Source organism: Cucurbita pepo, chromosome 2 (assembly GCF_057944985.1).
Source record: "Cucurbita pepo subsp. pepo isolate OVF chromosome 2, ASM5794498v1, whole genome shotgun sequence".
In the NCBI taxonomy this organism is placed as follows: Eukaryota; Viridiplantae; Streptophyta; class Magnoliopsida; order Cucurbitales; family Cucurbitaceae; genus Cucurbita; species Cucurbita pepo.
This window is the reverse complement of record NC_141799.1, coordinates 13,485,657-13,506,347: the sequence shown is the minus strand read 5'-3', so window position 1 is coordinate 13,506,347 and position 20,691 is coordinate 13,485,657. Positions and strand designations below refer to the sequence as shown.

The window sequence follows — 20,691 nt, the reverse complement described above, 5'->3', positions numbered from 1 at the left end:
ACAGTGCCACAGCAACATAGTTCGAGTTAGGAGTGTTTTTGGACCCATTCAATTTTTTGGGTTGGTCTATTCTCAAGGACAACCCAACTACACCAACCCAACCCAACCCAACCATTATATTTCCGGTTCAAGTTGAGTTGGGTCCTCAGTTCCCAGTGAGCGATGAGCAATCTTGGTGCAAAAGCGAATGAGAGAAAAAGAAGATAAATGGTTAGAAATTTGTAAGCGATAAAAGGAGAGACACGAGCTTTGAAAATAAAACTTATAATAGTTTAACTAATTGAGTTATACTCAAGTTGATATCAACTCTGTTAACTATGTTTAATATTTTTCTTTCTTTAAGCAACGTTTGGCTTGCACAATCATTGTGAGTCTAATGGCATGACACGAGAAATTAGAACGGGTAATAATGAAGCTTTGTAGACAAAAAAAACACGGCCGTTTCAAAATGTAAGCAAAGTTGCTTGCTACCCTCTATTGTTCGTTAGGTAAAAAGATAATATTTAAAAAGACTAGACCATACTAAGGTCAATAGCCATTACGAAAGCCACCGGTTTCTTCCTGGCAAGCCGTGAAAGTTATCTAGCAATGTCAAAGAACTTTAAGTGAAATATACGTACCCGTGAGAATCAAATCTCAAATATTTTAATTAAGGGTGTATATGTTCAAATTTTTTTTTTTTTTTGGAAAATTTAGTGAACTTTAATATATATATTTTTTTTATAGAAAATTGAATAAAAAATAAAAATAAATCATAAACGATAAATAACTTTCGGGAAGGAATCTATCTCTACAAATTCTTTGTCGGAAATTCTCCTCCCAATTTCTACATAATTGAATTGAGAATTTTACGATGAAGAAGAGTACGGAGATGAGACTGAAAAGCTATCCCCGTCCCCACTCCGTCCCCACCGACATCTTTAATTAATATTCTTAGTTAGGTTTTTTTAAAAATTAAAAAAAAAAGTATTTACAAACTTTTTCAGTATTAAATATATTTACATTGTTTTATTTTTATTTTTATTTTTTTTACTAATTAAAGTAGGTGGAAGTTTTTTTAAAATATATTTATTATTTTCCATAAAAAATTTAAACAAAATACTAAAATACCAACAAAATCACTATAAATATTTGAGGTCTAAAACTAGCTAGAAATAAAATAAAATTTACTATAACCATTAAAATGAATATAAACCCTAACCTAGACTAACCCTAATTTCTAAAAATTTAATCTTTTTACAAAATCCTAGGGTAACCCTAAATTATTTACCTACATAGTCGGTGGTAAAAATTCAAGATAATAATGATTTTTTTTTTTTGGTGAAAAATACTATTTCATTGGAAAAAAAAAAAGATTATTTGACTGGAAAATGTCTGCTTGCCGGGTTTTTGATCTGTACCGATTTATTTCTTGAGGAAAGATCGGCAGTACGACATCTATAGAAATGTAATGAGGTGGCACAATCATCACCATTCTTCTTCACCTTGTTATGAAATCTGGACCGTCGAGTGGATCGAATATAATAAATGATTCGAGTTAACTTAGTGAAAAGTTACACACGAGTACAGCGTATCCCCGCCCGGACATGTTCGCCGTTCAAAAATCGGAATGGATAATCGTCGATAGGTCCGCACTTTGTAATTGGAGGGGATTGGTTCTGGTTGGGGTTTCGGTCAAAAAGAAACACTAGCGCTTAAGGACAGAGTCGCGGGGGGGAAGTCGGCGTGGGCGACTCGAGCTTCTGGACATCAATATACGGCTTTCAATTCTTCATCCAGTTCGTAGAAATCTAATTTTTCTTTAGGTAAATTTGCAATCTGTTTCTATGCCATCTGTTCAATTGTGTGTGTGTGTGTGTGTGTGTGTCTTGTTGATTAATTATGCTTGATTTTATATGGGAATCTGATTTTGTTTTGTGTTTGTTGTCATTTTTGGTTGTTTTGATGAGAATAATCGCAGCTCGGAGGGCCATGTGTTGGTGGTTGGTGTTGAGTTGCTGTTAAAATCATCGTTTTGGCACACCATCGTTAGGGATTTTGTGGGTTGTTACTTGGAAAGGATGGACTTGGTTGCTAATTGCAAGGTACTTGTTAATGTTGGTCTTTAGTTCAATTTGGATTGTTTCAATGTATGTTGTTACTCTAGTGACTTGTAATTTGAATTTGTGGATGCTCATTTACCTGTTACTTGGCTTGCTCCAGGATTTTGTTGGTGTAATGTAATGTTCATGTGGATTTTTACTGGCCAAATGCCGTGTGATATTTACATGGGGAGATTTGCTCCTCTAGCTTAGTTTCTCAAATATATACCTGACCTTTGGTTCTTTCTTTTCTGTTAGCTTGAGATGATCGGATTGTGACTGTTGTAACTCGTTTGTTACATCTTCATATTTTCTGTGATCGCTGAACAGTGTTAAAATCTCCTTGAATTCAATGAAGTTGTCAGCCTATTGAGTGTTTGTGTTTTTCAAGCTCCCATCTCTCATGGTTTATTGTTGAACTAGTTTTTTTTCCTATCAAATATAACCTGCTGTTGATTAGACGAGCCTTTAGTTTTAAACCAAGAGATCATAGGAAGTTAGTGGGACTTATTTATTTTTATTTTTTATTAAAAAAAATTGTAGAAGGATTTTCGCCAATTGGGTATTTGGCAAAAAATTTGTGTTGTTTGATTAGGTACTCGTAGTACCATACCATCTAACTGTTCTACTCATTTATCTGCATCCCCTTTGTAGGTTATTTTATATTTCAATGCAGCATAGGATTGCAAAGTGGAGAAGAGAAGAATTCTAATTTCAACTTAAACTGAGTGCAACTCATCTAGAACAAGACTTTGATCTTGTATAGTATAAGTATTGAACACGTTTATGATTGTAGTCCTGGTTTTATATCCAACCACAAATAATTATGACAATGAAATTCTTAAGAGTGAATGAAGTCTTCCGTGCTGTCTCGTATATATATATATATATATATATATATATATATATATATTTTTTTTTTTTTTCTTCTTTTTTTTTGAGAAGAGATCCATAAATTGATTATCTATCTATTTAAGAAGAGGATGATGACATTCTACTTGTCTATCTTCAAATTGGATATTTTCTAAAGCACATGGCCTCTTATTTGTCTTATTTGTTAACTTTGATGTATTTTATGTTTTACTGTTTCTTGTTAGTGTAGTATCTTTAACATTTAGCACTGTGGTCTAATAAAATGAAGCATACTCTCTTGCTGTAGATGATAGATTGATTGTTGCTTCTAATTTGATGTAGTCTTAGTAGTCCAATTGTCATTTTAGTTTTCTATATGCTGGTTTGTCTTCTTCTTGAATTTCAAACTTCTTATTCATCATCAAAGCAACTCCTAAGTTGGTTTTAATAATTTATTGGGATTTTTAGATGGTTGTAAGTTGTAACTTTGGTTGGACAAAGTATATCGTTTTGCTTCCTTGCTCTAGATTTTATTTCATCTATCTGAATCTTATGAAGAAATTTTAATGCTCTACTAATTTGACTTCTGCTTGTGGTTTTTCATTTTCACTTATAGGATAAATTGGCTTATTTTCGAATAAAAGAGCTCAAGGATATTCTCTCTCAACTAGGTCTCTCAAAGCAAGGAAAGAAGCAGGTGAATTGTCTGAATGTTGACTGTTAATTTTTTTTTTTTTTTTTTCATGTAACTGGCTCTTGCAAAGGTGTAAGTATAAACAGAATAAGTCAAGGAGGGTTGAGCAGTCAATACAAAGGTGTAAAAGACAAAAAGCAAGTTGTTACATGAAAGAGCCCTAATTGTTGTTTTTAGCATAATTATCTTGAAAATATTTGATTCAAATTGCGTTATGGTGTATTTTGATAACTGTACTTGCATTTCAGAACTCCTGATGACGATTTTTGTCTTTTTCTACCCCTTGTTCAGTGTTCTACGTGAACATATTTCCTTTTGGCTGAAGTCTAGACGTCAGTGAACAGAAGAAATTGTGTACAAGGTTTTTTGAGGTGCATGATAAAAAAATGTAAATAAATTTGTGATTTATGAAAAAGTATAGAATTAAAAGCTTTTGTAAAAGATTGTTTGGAGAAATGAGGGTTTTTGGAGCATATATCTTCATCTATCTATAAAAGTTTTTTTTTTTAAAGAAGGTGAAGCTGCAGGGAGACTCTTTGACGAGGCACACTTTTTAAAGCACTATTTGTTGATTTGTGAAACTTCTATTGCTCATATAGATGTTGAGGTTAATAAGGGGAAACTTTGGTTTTGTCTGGGAAAAAGTTTCTTCATATGACTAGCACAAAATCCTTGATGAGCCTAGAAATAACTTTTTTCAGATTAACATTAGTCACAGATAGAGGTCTTTTATGATGTTACCCAATCAGAAAGTAGAATTCTTCTGGAAAGTAGGGGCCGTCTTCTTAGAGAACTCATGTATTAAATTTGAAGAATGGGATCAAGTGGTCCTTGACTAAATCTTTGCTATTCCCGACTGTTGAGACTGGATTAAAATTTCATGATCTTCGCTTGAACTTGTGGAAGGAGTTTTTGCAATTCTTACGGGGATGCTTGTGAGGATTCTGTTCATTATACCATAAATTCTTGTATTGAACTGAATGTATGGAAGCTATTATCAAAGTCCGAAAATGTTATTTTGGGTGTCTGCAAGAAAAAAGGACTTCTTCATCTTGAATTCACCTTATGTTACGAAGTCCTTTTATTTGTCCAGCAAAGAAAACAAAGATGTAGTTGCTAGGCCATAAACTAGTTGTTCAACTTTTCAACCAATATATAATTTTGGTTCTCAAGTATAGGGAAATGGCGCTACAAGAAGAAAAATTTTCCTACGTTTTTTACCTAAATTTTGTATATACCTTTTCAGCCCTCAATCAAATTAACCCAAACTTCAGATAAACGGGCTAGTTAAAATTTATAATTAACAATTTTCCCTGTATAAGCCATATGAATTAACTACTGAGCACAAAGTTCCATTAAGATAATCTCATTCTAATATCCAACAAACATTCTCAATTATTTATCCATGTTTTCGATGTATCTTCGTTCTTATGTCATTGTTTATCTTAATGATTCATATCTTTTTTCATATTTCAAAAAGAAATTTCTTATGATTACCCTGCTTTCGGTATGCCCAACTTCTCCTATATTTCTGTAATGAAAAGAATTGAATGTTGGTGGACCTTTCTTCTGTCTGTTGGAGTTGTGCTTCTGGAGGTATTGTTGCTTTGTTGAAGGAGCCTCTTATTTGAGTTGGTGATGTTACTTGTGGAATATTCTCTTTTCGTAGAAGATTACATTTGAGGAAAAATTTTCCTCTTGGGGTTTGTATGTTAGCGGCATAACTCAATTTCTGGGAAAAGAGAGTTGTGGCAAGAGCTACGCGACTTATTTGGCATTTGTAACAGTACTTAGTCTATAAGTGGGATTTCAATGTAGTTAGATGAGATTATGCAATGTCCACTGCGAGCATCGATGTTTTCTTATCCAATGGTTAATGGGTTTGTATATGAGAAGTTGTTCAAGAGGTGTTGATTTTTCGTTTTTTTTTTTGTTATAGTTTATTAAATGGCTTGGATGGGGTCTATCAAAGTCCTTGGGGTTGTACTTTTAGCTGTTAAGATTGATTTTACTGTAGGCTCAAAGGTTTCATGGTTTGTTTTCATCTTTTATTTTATCAGCTTATAGTAGAAGGTAGATACCATTATTTCATTTTATCAATGAGAACTGAGAAGTTATTTCTTTTTTTTTTGTTCTTTTATTGTTTTTTGGCTTTTTTGTTCAAAAAGAAGTTTACTAGCACAGGAAGTATGAATTCCTTATAACAAGCTTGTCCGAGAGTTTCTTTGAATGATATTAACCCTTTCAAATGGAGGTCCCATATGTGAGAAACATGTTTTTGTTTTCTTCATTGTTTCTTTTATCCAGTACCTGGCTAACCAAACATGCTTTCTAGGAAGTGAAATAAAGTCTTCGGGCCACTTCCTTATTCTCCTTGAATATACACTCGTGGGTCCAAGGAAACATTTAAAAATATTAATTTCTGGCTTGATATTGTGGTCTTCACACATTCATTGAGAATTGGGGGTTGGGGATGAATCTAATAGGGTGGAAGGTTTGCGAGGTTTTGGTTTACAAGCCAATTGGAAGTTGTAATCCTTTTGGAATACCTTGGTTATAGGGAGAATTCACTATCCTTTCACTTTTTTGCACACTTGACTTCTCTTACCGATAATATCTGTGGCCAAAGAGGAAAGACCGGAAAAGTTCAACCAAAATATGTTTCCATGCTTATCAAGTTGAGTTGTGCGTTGATATATATTCTTTCTGGTTGCTACCTTATGAGTTAAAATATGTGATGTGTTCAAGAGATTGTCTGACATGTTTTTGTAGGACCTCGTTGAGCGGATACTTGCCATCCTTTCTGATGAACAAGGTAAGATTTTTAAATCTTGATAACATTCTTCTTTATAACCTTACTTGAATTCTACAATTGAGCACTATATAGTTCCCCTTGTTTATGTGGAGATCTTCATACGTTGGGCTTCTGTTTCATAATTCTTTTGCTGGAATATGTTGAAGCTCTTAAATACATTGCTTTCGTGTTTGTTTTTTTTTTCATATTGCTTGCATGTCTTGTTTGAGGGACTAAGGGAAATCCAGTTGGTTGGGGGACTAAGGTTGAGGGGCTAAGGGAAACCCTGTTGGTTGGGGTTCAGTATATAAATGTTAAGGTCTCGAGTTCAATTATTTTTGTTTTGTTTTTTTTATAAGAAATAAGGAACATATTAATGGTGGAAAAGCATACAAAAAAGGAGATAAGATACCCCAGAAGGCCAAAGGGCTACCAAAAAGGCTTTTAATTAGCCAAAAATTTTCATGTTCTGTGAACATAAGCTGTAGTTACTTTATAACTTTAATAAGACTTGTCTCATATTTTATCAATATCTGTTTCAATTGTTTCTTTTCAGTTTCAAAAATGTGGGCAAAGAAAAATGCTGTTGGAAAGGATCAAGTGGCTAAACTTGTTGATGATACATATAGGTTTGTCTTCTGGTGTTATATATTTCTTCAAGGTTCTTGTTGACTAACTTCCACTTTTAATTCTGTAATTATTCACACGTCGCTGTTTTATAAATATATCATATCTTGTAGTGTTTCTTGTAATCATCTCAACTGGTGTTTTCTTTTTCACATTCTTTTATACCTTATGTATGCCCAGCTGTCAACTTTTATTTGTTCAAACTTCTTTCTCATGATTTTTTTTTATGCAGAAAGATGCAGGTTTCTGGGGCCACGGATTTAGCATCTAAGGGTCAAGGTGTCTCTGACAGTAGTAACATGCAGGTTAAAGGCGAAACAGAAGATTCTTTGCAATTGGATATGAAGGTTCGGTGTCTTTGTGGAAATGCCTTACAAACAGAATCGACGATTAAGGTATAACTCAAACCATTCTGTTTATGCATTTTTCTTTTTAAGTTCCTTCCATGTTTTTTTTTTGTTTTAATTATTTTGGTTCCTTTTATGGTTCCATCTCCCTTGAAACATCAGTTGCTTTTGTTCACCACTCTTTTTTACGTTCGACAGTGTGAGGATCCACGGTGCCAAGTGTGGCAGCACATTAGTTGTGTTATAGTTCCAGAGAAACTTACGGAAAGCAATCCACCATGCCCTGAACACTTTTATTGTGAGATCTGTCGTCTCAATCGTGCTGACCCGTGCGTATCTATTACCCATGTCTTCCATTTAGCCTATTGGCTTTTTATTTGTGGAATTAGGGGTTACTGAATGCAAGTCTGCCTTTTTTTAAATCAGTCAATAACTACTATCCTTCCCATAGGAATGACTGTTTGGTATGTGCAATTGAGGGCAGTGAAGTATGCTATTTGCTTGAAAGTTTCTTCTTTATGTGGTTCAGTACATTTTGGCTTGTCTGGTATATCTCTACATAGAGAAAAAAGTATTAGTTGCTTATGTTGTAGAAATAAACTGGATGTATGGGAAACAGGAATGTTTGATAATGAAATATTGAAGTACTTTCTTCTTTGAAGAAGTTAATAACATTTATTCCGCCAAAAAATTCTCATCCAAAGAAAAGAACAAATTAGTGACTAAATAGAGAAAATAGTTAAGCTTCTACACTCTAACTCCAGTATTAACCTTTTTTCGGGAGTGACACATGATTGATTTCTTTGCTTACAACACAAAATCTTTCTTTTGATGAATTTTAAAACCTTTGCAATTATCTAAATTAACGAATAGATTTCAAGTTTGTTGGATAAGGGATCTCTTGATTTCAGTTTGATGCACGTTGACCTTGAATTAATTTTTTTGGTGCCCAGGTTGATGCTTTCAATTGTATAATAAGAGTTAATTAAGTAATTTTGTTTTGTCCTTCTTTAATGATGTGCCATCTAACATTTTTTTAATACAGTTTTTGGGTTTCAGTTGCACATCCTCTGTTTCCTGCAAAGCTGATTACCACATCCTCAAACATTCCAACGGATGGGTGAGGTCACTTTATTAACTTTTGATTCAAGACCTTCTGTATCCCCCGCCTCTTGAAAAGAAAAAGAAACCCAAAAACGCTGTTTTTGTTTATGCATGGATACATTTTGTTCATTTAAGTTTAAATGGTAATGTCATATCTGTCTTTGCATTTTGGTGTTGACTTGGTAATTTCGTATGTAATTATTCATTTTCTGATATGTTGACTAATTTGAGCTCTTTCTTATAATTTCACTTAGCCATGGATTGAGGCTATCTCCTTTTTGCAGATTTCATCATGTTAGTAAAAGTCCTGTTTCTTTTAGAAAAGTGTAGATTACGATTACATGTTAAGAGTTGGAAGTAACTTGAACAAATAGATTAACAATCAAACGCTGGGGATAATAATATCTTATACGTTCAAGATCTTTCTGTCCCGATTTACTTGTTTGTTCTCAACAAGCCAGTTCTTTTTGGTCCTGTATCCCTCAGTATACCTTTAACATCATTCCCTGCATCTTCATTCTCAATTCTAGCCTGTGTCCAGTGTTTTAAAAAGTTCCTTAAGGCTTGTGCCTAGGTGCCAGGCGCAGATCTCAAGGTGAGACGCATGTGTGCTTGTGGCTTCTTATGAGCCCTATGGTGCAAAGTCCAGTGCCTTGGGGCTTCTTCATAGTTGAAAAAATATTTACTGACACTGAACGCAAAAAATCCTTGCATTTAGGGTTTTTTTTCTTCTTTATTAATTAAAAAATTACTAACCCTAGATGCTTATTGTTTAGGGTTTTCCCCGTCATATTTCTATTTCAACCAGAAGTTCTAATGTTACATTCTTATAACATATATATTGATTTTCTATATATTCTTTTTTTTTTTGACGACGTGCCTCTTGTACGAATATGTAGGACAAATCCCATGCAGAGTCTGGATAGAACGTTTCAACTCACAAGGGCCGATAAGGACTTACTTTCTAAACAGGAATATGATGTTCAGGTTGGTTAGTGCACCTTTCTTTCCCTGTAAACTGATTGATTTCTTAACTAAGTATGTCTTTGTTATGCTAGGCCTGGTGTATGCTTTTGAACGACAAGGTTCCATTCAGGATGCAATGGCCTCAGTATGCAGAGTTACAAATTAATGGTATGCTATTAATTTTACCCTATATGTATCAAAACTTTAATTAAAAAGTTCACAACTGTATTTATCTATCATATTTGTCAGTTTATAAAAAAGTAGGCATGCATTTAATTATTGATTAGGTCATGGTTGCACTATCATGTATGTATAATGATGTTTACTATGCAGTAGGACAGTTCATTTAGTTTTGACGATCAAACTTTAATTGCTTCACAGGTTTGGCTGTTCGTGCCATTAATAGGCCCGGCTCTCAACTTTTGGGGGCCAATGGTCGTGATGATGGTCCAATTGTAAGCTCTCTTATTCTGCATTGCAATTTTTGTGTATTCTCGTGGAGCATTATGTTTTCTAACGCCTAACTTTTGGACTCTTTTGTCCTGTCAGATCACACCGTGCACAAAAGATGGAATGAATAAGATAACATTAACAGGATGTGATAATCGTACTTTTTGTTTAGGGGTTCGAATTGTGAAACGGCGCACTGTTCAACAGGTAACTTTTTTGGGAACCATAGCTGTTAAATATCTTTCAAGGTTTTAGATTCTTCTGGATATCATTTTGGAGAATCTTTATATTTGTTAGACATATTTGTAATGAAGCAGCACATTTTTCCAGTGTAAATGTTTCGTTATCACTGGTGCGGTGCAGCTTCATTGTTTTGTGTATAATTGTGGGGCAGGTTTGAAAGAAATAAATACTTCTATTAATATAAAACATTTGCATGAGGGGTCAAGCCTTTATTCTTATACCGATATTCAATTGCGTCATTTCTTGTGTCTGTATGCATCTTCATAGAACTGAACTTACCTTCCCCAGTAAGTTACTAGTTTCCACTGCCAGGAGGTAATTAAGTATGTTTGAAAATTGTTGTTAGGGGAGATGGCTATTAGGAAATGGTGCTGGAGGCTATCACAAGGCATAAGCTTTTGGGCATTAGATTGATACTGGGTGCAAGGAAGAGATGGAGATGGCTGGAAAGAAATAAAATGAAGGGAAAATTGCAAAAAACTGCCCTCGAAGTATGTCGGTTGTAACAATTGCACCCCAAACTTTCAAAGTGTAAAAGTTAATCTCTCAAAACTATGAAAGTCAGACCCCTAAACCATAAAAAAATGTAAATTTTAGACTGGCTAAACTTTTAAAAAATGTGAAAATTAGACATTTAAACTTTGAAGGTTAAAATTAAACCCTCAAAACTCTAAATACTGTAAAAATTGGATCCATTTTACCCTACTTCTCTCTCATGTTTCCTATTTTCTATATTCTCTCTCTCACCCCACCTCTTCTCCCGTCAATCACTCACTCTCACTCTAATCTTGAAGAAGAATCTCTTTTATTGAAAAGAGGAAAGAAAGAACAACAGATATAGCATCACTTTTGTCTCGCATAAATTACTTGTTAAGACGAGAAGAAAAGAAAAGAAATTTGCACATCCCCTAACCTAACCCTTGAATACAAGGATAAGAAATTTTGAGTACAAAGGGTTTGATCTTTCTACCACCCTAGGATGGTCGGGATCTGTCCCATCTTCTGAGCTCTACCTATTATCTTAAGTTTTCATGTAGGAGGATTGGAATGAGATGGGAGTTGGAATTGTTGCAATGTGCACATGTTTGTATCCGTTTTATTTTTTTTAATGCCTGTCACAAATATTTCCTATCTTTTATTCTCTCAGAAATGTTAATAAGTTGGTTGTCATTGGGTGTTGCACGTGGTTTTTCTTCTTTAGATTCTAGCCATGATTCCCAAGGAGTCCGATGGTGAATGTTTTCAAGATGCTCTTGCCCGTGTTTGCCGTTGCATTTTTGGTGGGAACACTGCAGATAATGCTGATAGTGACAGTGACGTGGAGGTTGTTGCAGACTTTTTTGGGGTTAATCTACGCTGTCCTGTAAGTCTCATGCCATTTTCTGAAATACATTAGTCTTCTATATTGTATTATTATGCTTCTCATTTGAGATATTTGTTAGAAGTGGGAGGATTTCTCAATCCTTTATGGATTATGCTTGTTGCCGATTCTTTCTTTTTGTAAATGGTCAACACTTTTCATTGGTTCACTGTCGCTGGAGTTGACAAAGAAATTACAACTTTAGGGGAAGGAAAGCCAAACCATTAAAAATCACAAAAAACTCTTCTAGTGCGCATGAAGAGAACTCTTTCTATTTATGTACTCTGTCATTTTTCTCAAAATTAACACTTCGGATAGGATACGAAAAATCCAAGTATTGATCTTTTCCGCTTATGTATTCCTGTCATTTTCTCAATGAAAGCTGGTTTATCATAAAAACTAAAGATGAACTATCAATCCCAAAAGGTCCTTGTTTTAAAGATTTACATATCCAAGTTTGATGATCAACTGTTAATCTTTGCTTTGGTCATGAAATCCGAGCAAAGCCTTTATAATGTCATTTTGAAGGATCTATCCCACCAAACTCAAGTTTTTGCTTTGATCACTCAAGTCCTACTTACCTCAATTCTCCAATAATCTGCAAATAAGGATTCCATGGATGGCCATTTCACTTTAGAGGTGCCCATTATGCAAAAAGGATGATGATCGTACTTTGTGCTTTCTCTTCCTGAATTTGTGAAATTCTTCTCGCTGGCTTTGGTTGGTCTGTGCTTCTTCCCTTTGATCCTACTTGATCATCCATTCCATCACACAAAGAAGACTCGTGGTTTTGGCTTCATTTCAGCATAGCCTTTATTTGGTCGCTATTGAGAGGAGCCACAATTTTTTTTTTGATAAGATGGCATCAAATATCTTTTTTATAGTCTCTTTCTATTTTGTCTTTATCATGGTGTAAAAATGTCTCCCCTTTTGCAATCATATCACGGGCACTGTTCTTTTTCTAACTGGAGGATGTTTTTGTAACTTCCTTTGGATGGGGGTTCACCCCCTTGTATAATTTTATTTTATCAAAAACATTGTTTCTTGCCAAAAACAAATCATAATAAATGATCAAAATATGGAGATCTACTCTTATCTTGGAAAATAGTTTGGAATCAAATGGCTGATCCAACAGATCAGATAGCCGGCTGGGTGTTGCAAACCTCTAATTTTTTTTTTTTTTTTTTTTTTTGAACAAGAAACAAACTTTCCTTTTTGAGAACCTTTGGTTTATGTTTATATAATTAGTGTGTCACTCACAGTTGACTTTGACCACACTATTTTTTTAAAATTCCTGTGCCTAGGACAATAAAGGTGAATCATGTTGCAGTATTAAGCTTTTCTTATGCACCATATATGTATATATGTGGTCACGTTCTTCATTGTTTTGAAGAGTATTTCCCATACTAGATGGATATTGAGGTTGCAAGGTCTAAACCTATGTGCCCAGTGTGAACTTAAGAAGTTCCTTTGTCCTCCATTATTTGAGTTAGTTGGATAATTTCATGATAAAAGTATGTTACAGTGACTTGACATTCATTAGATGGTTTCAATGTCTAAATTTTGGTTGTCAAACTGAAGTGAGTATAAACGCTAGTATGGGATACTCATCAGCTTGTAATTTGGTATTTCTAGTTGGCTAACCACTGGAAAAATTGTTTTGGGTTTTACTTGTGTGCATGCATATCCAATTCCACAGATTGTAGAGAACATTGTTGCAAGAATTGGCCTCAATATTGTGTAATTAAGGAAAGATGGTTGAAGCCAGAGTGCATACTCAATTTTTTGCTAGGAAGTTCTTATATTATTTTTGGAGTTACACTTGTGTTGCAAAAATTATTTATTGGTAATAATCTGTATTATTTCTTTGTGGGCTTCCGTTCCCTAGATGAGTGGTTCAAGAATGAAGATTGCTGGACGGTTTAAACCTTGTGCGCACATGGGCTGCTTTGATCTTGAAGTGTTTGTAGAAATGAATCAACGCTCAAGGAAGGCAAGTTGTTTTTTCAATTTCTTATGCTAATCTTCTTATATTAAACTGTTTGTATTTTTACTGCAGTGGCAGTGCCCAATCTGTCTGAAGAACTATGCGCTGGAGAATGTTATCATAGACCCTTATTTCAACCGTATAACATCTATGGTACTGTCTTTTCTGCATTCTTCAGCTACATTTTACCGGTGAAATTAATTTAATCCTGTCATACTATGGTTCTACAGATGAGACATTGTGGAGAAGATGTTACAGAAATTGACGTTAAGCCTGATGGTTCCTGGCGTGTGAGGTCTAAAACTGAAAGCGAGCGCAGGGATCTTGGTGACCTTTGGCTGTGGCACTCCCCTGACGGCACTTTGTGCGTTAGTAACGAAGAAGTTAAACCAAAGATGGAAGCATCAAAGCAGATAAAGCATGAAGATGGATTAGAGCGTGGTCTGAAACTTGGCATCAGGAGGAATAGTAATGGGTTTTGGGAAGTCAGCAGACCTGAAGATATCAATACTTTCTCTGGTAATAGAATGGGGGAGAATTATGAGAACCATGACCACAAGATTATCCCAATGAGCAGCAGTGCCACTGACAGTAGGGATGGTGAAGATCCAAGTGTAAACCAGGGTGGTGTAAACTTGGATCTCTCTAATAATAATGGGATTGAGATGGATTCTCTTTCCTTACATGTTGACTCAGCATATGGATTTACCGAACAAAATCCTATTGCTCCAGCTGGTGATGTCATTGTTCTAAGTGATTCAGATGAAGATAATGACATTTTAGTTACGTCTGGAACTGTTTATCAGACGAACCATACAGATGCAGATGAGGTTCCTTTCTCCATGCCACCTCCTGGACACACAGATACATATCCCGATGATCCAACTCTATTATCTTCTGGAAATTCATGCTTGGGTCTTTTTAATGCCCACGATGAGGTTGATTTTGGAATGTCTTGGTCATTACCTCCTGGAACACAAGGAGGTGCTGGGTTCCAATTGTTTAGCAACAATGCAGTTTTATCAGATGATTTAGTTGACTTGCAGCATAACTCCATCAATTGTTCCTCAATGAATGGCTATGCAGTGGCCCCAGAGGCAGCTATAAGTCCCACTTCTCTTGTTCCAGATTCTTCAATTGGTCGTACTGATGGTAACATGAACGATAGCTTGGTTGATAATCCATTAGCTTTTGCTGGTGATGATCCATCTCTTCAAATATTTCTTCCTACAAGGCCTTCAGATGCGCCTATGCAGTCTGATTTCAGAGATGAGGTTGATGTATCAAATGGTGTTCATACTGATGACTGGATCTCTCTCAGGCTTGGGGGTGATTTAGGTGGTAGCAATGTGGAGTCAACAACGGCCAAGGGACTGAATTCAAGACAGCATATTCCATCAACTGGAGGCGAAATCAATTCATTGTCTGGTACTGGTTAGTTATTTTCCACTTCCTCTCCTGTTGAATTGTGAGGATTGGTTAGAATTCAATGATGGTTGCAGATCTGAAACGCATGCATTGTTTGAATAGATCTTTTGTAGTTACAGCAATTTTTTGCCTGGATATTTTTTTTATTTTCCTTCACGTTCCTCACCAATGCCTTGTGACTTTTCACTATATCAGTGAAAAGTGTTACTTGTTTGCCGTCCTTTGCTCCTCCACTTCAGACTTTTATATTCTTTTGGATCTTTTCAATTTTGGATTGGACAAAATTGGTTTTTGCATGTAATTATCTTGTTTATGCATATGTCTATTGTTTTCTGGCCGTTTTCTTATGATCTTGCTCATATACTTCATTATTTCCTGTAGAAAGAACATGCCCAAATGATCTCTGAAATTATACTCGGTGGAGGGCTTTTTTGTAACCTCTAGGCCTGTGAGGAGGCTTTCATCCCCCTTTTGTACATGTCATCACATCAATGAAATCATGCTTCTGAAAAATAAAAACTCAATTCCAGCTTCTCTTGCTTCTGCATTTGCTTTTATTCGAAGTTCTGGTGTATTCTTGATTTTGAGGCTAACTATATTGTTGCATCAGCTTCTCTGCTTCTTGGAATGAATGACGTTAGACATGAGAAAGCAAGCCGGCAAAGATCAGATAGCCCATTCTCCTTCCCTCGCCAGAAGCGTTCTGTCAGACAGCGGATGTACCTTTCTATAGACTCCGATTCAGAGTAGGCTTTGTACCTTAGATGACCAAGAATTATTGCTGCTCTTATTTGATTTCTTTCTGGGGACAGGCAAGCTCGTAAATATTCATTTTGGTTCATCTCTTCTTCAAACTTCCAAGTATGTTCCCCCATATTTTATGGGTAAGAAAGTTGATAAACGAGCAATCGTCAAGGACCAAAGCTAGTGGAGGGAATCTGGCCAGCACAGTGGAAATGGATAATGGATATTATACAACAACACCCAACTCTCTTCAATTCTCTGATTATTGGTGACGCCAAAGGCCTAATGTGATAGAGGATGGCAGGATGGTCGGACGACTTGTGTGCTTGTAGTTCCAGTGCGGGTGAAACTGTACAGAGAGAGATGGTCATGAATTGGGTAGTCGTCATGTAATACAATTTTTTTTCCTCTACGATGAGAGCAATTAGGTGTATATATCTTTGATTGAGATTTAGTTTATTTATAGAAATTAATTTTACACCAGAAAGAAAGTTTAATGTTTAATTGGCGTGACCGTTCTACATATCATCCTGTGGAAACTGAACGAGTGGTTGCTTCCCATCTTTCCTTGTTGCAACGCTTTCGAAAAGCACTACTTCAAATACAATCATTGCCAATGATAATCATTAAGAAATTTCATTGCATCTATTTTGTTGTCTTGGTTTTGAATTTGATCTTGGAAATTTGTATACTCGTATCATCATATTGTAAATGACTTAGACTCCAATAACCGTCGAAGTTAGCAGGTATTGTTACTTTTTGGGTTTTTACTCAGGCAAGGAGTAACACAACCGATGTGGGGTGAAACAAGTCGTTTGTGGGGTGGAACGAGTCATTCTCTTCCCCAACCGATGTGGGATCTCACAATCCACTTCTCCAATTGATGTGGGATCCCCCCAATTCACCCCTTCGGGGCCCAGAGTCCTTGTTGGCACACCGCCTCGTGTCCACCCCCTTCGGAGCTCAACATCCTCGTTGGTACATCGCCTGGTGTCCAGCTCTAATACCATTTGTAACGGCTCAAATCTACCGCTAACAAATATTGTTCTCTGTGGGCTTTCCCTTTCGAACTTCTCAAAGTTTTTAAAATGCATCTCCACACCCCTACAAAGAATGTTTCGTTCTCTCCAATCAATGTGGGATTTCACAATTCACCTTCTTTCAGAGCCCGGTGAACCAATCTCCTTTTCAACCGATATGAAATCTCATGACTAAAGAATGACCTTTCCGCATACATAAAGATACTTTTATAACTTAGACTAAAAAAACATTGAATAATCAGACAATATAAAGCTCCTGCACGTCATCATGAAAATGAAAATGGGAATTGCCTACTGGGGGTTCAATTTTGAGTACACTACAAGTAAAACCATTGGAAATCGGCCTTCCTACGAAACTGAGCGGCCTGTTAGTTTTGTGAAATCTTATTCTCAGAACCAACTTTTAGCCAATTTCAACAATGGGTTCAAGTGTAAAAAAGCCGCACCCATGAACTTGGCCTCTGGTTGAGCTGTCTGTCGAAACATCAAAGACAACTTCAACAGTAACAAAGTGAGCCTCTGATTCATCATAGGACATACATGAAACTTGGTACAAAACTCATAACAGCTTTAACCCAAATGAACAGACAGCATTGACATGGCCATAATAGAGTTTGGATTTGGTCAAGGGTATGCATTCGGTCCAAAGGAACATGTTTAACCATCAGAAGTTCGCATCCGTTCAATCATCGGAAGTCGCTGATTTGGGACGTCTGAAACTCTCACAGCCAGGGCAATTGTGCAAGCTCTCGTGAATATAAATATCACAATCAAGACAGAAGTGTTGTTTGCACTTTGGGCAAGAAACTCGGATGCCTGGGCTGTTACCTGTACCTAATATGAACAGAATGTACATTTCAATGAGTCAAAAGTTCGATGAACAGTGCAGAAATCATCCATATTTCTTCATAAAGTTGCTTCTATTGCCTTAAACAGGATCACATATGAGCAATGTAATAATCTTAAGTCACCCAATACAGAGACAACTTAAATCCCCATGAGATTGTTTCAGCATAGTACTGATGCAGCACAAAATTAGTAATGAAGAACGACCAAACCGTGAACAGACATTCTTTGCTTTAGGAATCAGACATTACGGGCCATTCGAAAATAGCACCCAGCTTAAAGAACCCCAAGTAAGAAAGACAAAAAGTCTGTTCTTTCCACTCCACCTGATTTTAAGGTATCCACGCTCACTAATCCGACACGTACATTATATTATAAGAAGACCGTAATTCCAAGTATCATGTTTATTTGAGTTCTTACCAGGATTTGTGAAGTTTTCTTGGCAGCCAAAGCAAACTTTCGGTAGTTGATGTCGTGGATCATGAAATAGTTTATCAGAAACTTCATCAAATGGTATAATCGGAAAGAGATGATGGTACGACCTAGCCAAATGAGGTGAAGAAATAAGTGTCAATCCACAAATTCGACACTCAGTTGGGAGCTCGCAAACTCGAGCTTTGCATCGAGGGCAAGTATAGCCCCCTCCAACTTTAGCTTCCTTGTGACACGAACAAATCGCAATAGAACTCTCCCCTGCTCTTTGTGGAAACCCCATCTTGATCAAATTAGGCATTGCAGAGTCTGCTATTGCTGGGGGTGGAGGTGCGTGCTCTAATAGCAACTCTTTGAAATGGGACTACAAAAAAGGCAAGTTTTTCACAAACATTTAGCGAAGTACTCCCATATAAAAACATCAACAGAGTCTTGCTGCAGTAATTTTATGGTTAGTTCTTCATTTTAGGAAACCGACACATCCAATTAAACTCACCTCATCCAATGCGACCGAGTACGAGCCACCGGTTTCCTGACACAGATGTCTGCATATAAAAAGTTCAGCAGTAAGACCAATAACTGAACACCTTATTTTAGATGTTTTGCATTTCTGAACTGTCTCCATTATATCTCCAGGATCACAGGAATTGAGAGCAGAGTATAAGATTAAAACTTCTCTATGCCCATATGATGGTATTTGATTTAGATAGCCACAAACAAGATCCAGACCATTCTGCAAGGATGCTTCACCTGAGCATTCCAGTTTCCCCATTAATGCTTTAACATGGGACTCAGGACTTCCACCAAGATCTGTTAAGCTATGAGCAACTCCATCCTTTATAGTCACCAAACCAATCTGACTGAGAGGATTTTGGTCAAAGAATTCCCTGACAAAAGCTTCCACATGTTTTGCAACCACAGCCATTCGACTCGGTCGAAAATCCATTTCCGCTGCTGCCTGCACGTCGAGAGATACGCAAAATAAGAGAAATAGATAAGGAAAAACCACCATTTCATCACTTCTACAGTTCCTATGGACAGAAATTCATGCTCTAAACTAAACTCATTCACAAAATACTTCCCAGACCCTTCCTAACATAATCAGAGAACAAACAAGTTGGGAAAATGAGATTATACCACATTATAGTTCTTGGGAGAAGTCCATGTTTGATAATCATTTGATTGTTAGTATTTGGTTTCTGGAAATTAAGATTACTTGAAAGTTTGTTTGTTTTGTGATCTACTCCATATTTTCAATGAAAAACATTTCAGCAGAGATTCTATGCATTTAACTTGATGAACATCACAAATCCCTTTTCTCCATAAGAACATCAAAAGCGAAGGCATAGGTGAAATTAAATTAAATAGCAGGAAGTAATAGAGACATGAATGAACAGGGAAACCAACCCTGGAGAAATCAATGACGACATATAGATAGCGAATAAGACCCTTTTGAATTCGAGCAGTGGTTGCTAAGGAAGAAAGTGAACGAAGACGTCTGCGATATTGGGCATGGAAAATGGCCTTATTGTCAATCGGCCGAAGAAGCCCAGACTCGTCCTCTTGTAGGGCTTCCCACGACCTATCATCCGCATAAGTCCTTTCCCAGGCCGCCATTCCGCCATTGGCATCGTCATCATCGTCTTCTTCTTCGACCTCACCATTTAATCGCCGATTTTCGCCATTGTTCATGGTTTTTCCTAAGGAATTTCTTGAGGGTTTTGGAATGAGATCAAATTGATGAACCCCCAATATCGAAAACAATCTATACTTGGAGAACAAGCAGCATTAGGGGAGTTAAAGAGTAACAGTAGGTAGGTCAAAAGAATTGGAAAAATGAGGGCCAATTCGGGGATTGAAGGTGCGCTGAGGAATCGATAATGACGAACTGAGGTGGATATGAATTTGATGGGTGGGATTCGAGTGTGAAGAGAAGAGATGAGAGAACAGTGGCAGTTGTAATGGTGTTCAGTGGCAGAGGCAGAAAGTGAGCGCTTAGGAAATGTTTCGGCGTAGACTGTACTTGTAATGCTAATGTCATTGGGATTTTTTAGGGATGCCTAATTTTTTTTTGGGCCATCATCTTTCAAACCCATGTGGTTGTATAGATAAATCTTTCGGGGGTTGTTGATACTTTCTTGTCGGTTCCTTCTTTCATTACCCGAGCTTGAAGAAGGAAGAGATAAGGGAGTCTTATGGAGAACGTGGTTAGAAATCTATAATAGAGTTCAGATCGCTCCCAGTGATCTCAGTCGGTTCGGTTGTGTTTGACATTTTTCTTCATGGAGAAGGAGGAGATAAGAGGGCTCTACGAAGAATATGGTCAAAAATCCAGAATAGAGTCCAGATCGCTTCCGGTAATCTCAGTTGGTTCGGATTGCGTCTAGGCCTCTCTTCAACTTCTTTACTTGATATGCACTTAATCATGTTCAAGTTACCTTACATTTTAGTTCTATTTTCTTTAAACTTTTTTTAAATTATAAAAACACTCTTTTACATCATAAAAACACTCTTATTCATTTAAAAAATTTGAAAATTATACTTAATATTTCATAAAGATTTCACAATTATCGAATAAATATGTTAGAAGATTAGATAGAGAATCTAGATAAGATAACTTGGTATCGACTTTTTATCCAACATAAGATTAAAATTTCTACTATCAATAACATTAAAACATTTACATTTTAAAAATA

At 36.2% G+C, this 20,691-nt stretch overlaps 2 protein-coding genes across 6 annotated transcripts; one reads left to right on the top strand and one right to left on the bottom strand.

Annotated features, from left to right (window-relative positions):
• Positions 1–1,644: 1,644 nt before the first annotated feature.
• On the top strand, positions 1,645–16,319 carry LOC111787679 (E3 SUMO-protein ligase SIZ1). Of its 5 annotated transcripts, none has more exons than XM_023667701.2 (17): positions 1,645–1,805; positions 1,961–2,084; positions 3,550–3,630; positions 6,400–6,442; positions 6,978–7,050; positions 7,281–7,443; positions 7,594–7,724; positions 8,441–8,515; positions 9,399–9,486; positions 9,558–9,633; positions 9,847–9,920; positions 10,015–10,122; positions 11,360–11,521; positions 13,407–13,511; positions 13,578–13,658; positions 13,736–14,933; positions 15,544–16,319. In XM_023667701.2, the coding sequence occupies exons 2-17, from the start codon at positions 2,061–2,063 to the stop codon at positions 15,681–15,683; spliced, it is 2,622 nt and encodes an 873-aa protein (XP_023523469.1). In that variant the 5' UTR covers positions 1,645–1,805; positions 1,961–2,060; the 3' UTR covers positions 15,684–16,319. The 5 variants fall into 5 exon arrangements, with proteins under 5 accessions (XP_023523469.1, XP_023523467.1, XP_023523470.1 ...); XM_023667699.2 differs by having other exon boundaries at positions 13,736–14,939; XM_023667702.2 differs by lacking the exon at positions 15,544–16,319 and adding an exon at positions 15,315–15,465 and having other exon boundaries at positions 13,736–14,939.
• Positions 16,320–16,985: 666 nt separating this feature from the next.
• GTF2H2 (general transcription factor II H2) lies at positions 16,986–20,062 on the bottom strand. Its single transcript, XM_087121492.1, has 4 exons — positions 19,403–20,062; positions 18,492–18,953; positions 17,984–18,359; positions 16,986–17,551 (listed from the first exon to the last, which is right to left on the bottom strand). Exons 1-4 carry the CDS (start codon positions 19,685–19,687, stop codon positions 17,400–17,402), a joined length of 1,275 nt encoding a protein of 424 aa, XP_086977618.1. The 5' UTR covers positions 19,688–20,062; the 3' UTR covers positions 16,986–17,399.
• Positions 20,063–20,691: the final 629 nt, after the last annotated feature.

Excerpts from the sequence above, each read along its gene's own strand:
- LOC111787679 (XM_023667699.2), top strand. The coding sequence starts at position 2,061 with ATGGACTTGGTTGCTAATTGCAAG. Across the intron at positions 3,631-6,399 it reads CAAAGCAAGGAAAGAAGCAG|GACCTCGTTGAGCGGATACT; the intron begins GTGAATTGTCTG and ends ATGTTTTTGTAG. Across the intron at positions 6,443-6,977 it reads CATCCTTTCTGATGAACAAG|TTTCAAAAATGTGGGCAAAG; the intron begins GTAAGATTTTTA and ends GTTTCTTTTCAG.
- GTF2H2 (XM_087121492.1), bottom strand. The coding sequence starts at position 19,687 with ATGAACAATGGCGAAAATCGGCGATTAAATGGTGAGGTCGAAGAAGAA. Across the intron at positions 18,360-18,491 it reads ACTCGGTCGCATTGGATGAG|TCCCATTTCAAAGAGTTGCT; the intron begins GTGAGTTTAATT and ends CCTTTTTTGTAG. Across the intron at positions 17,552-17,983 it reads AGAAAACTTCACAAATCCTG|GTACAGGTAACAGCCCAGGC; the intron begins GTAAGAACTCAA and ends TGTTCATATTAG.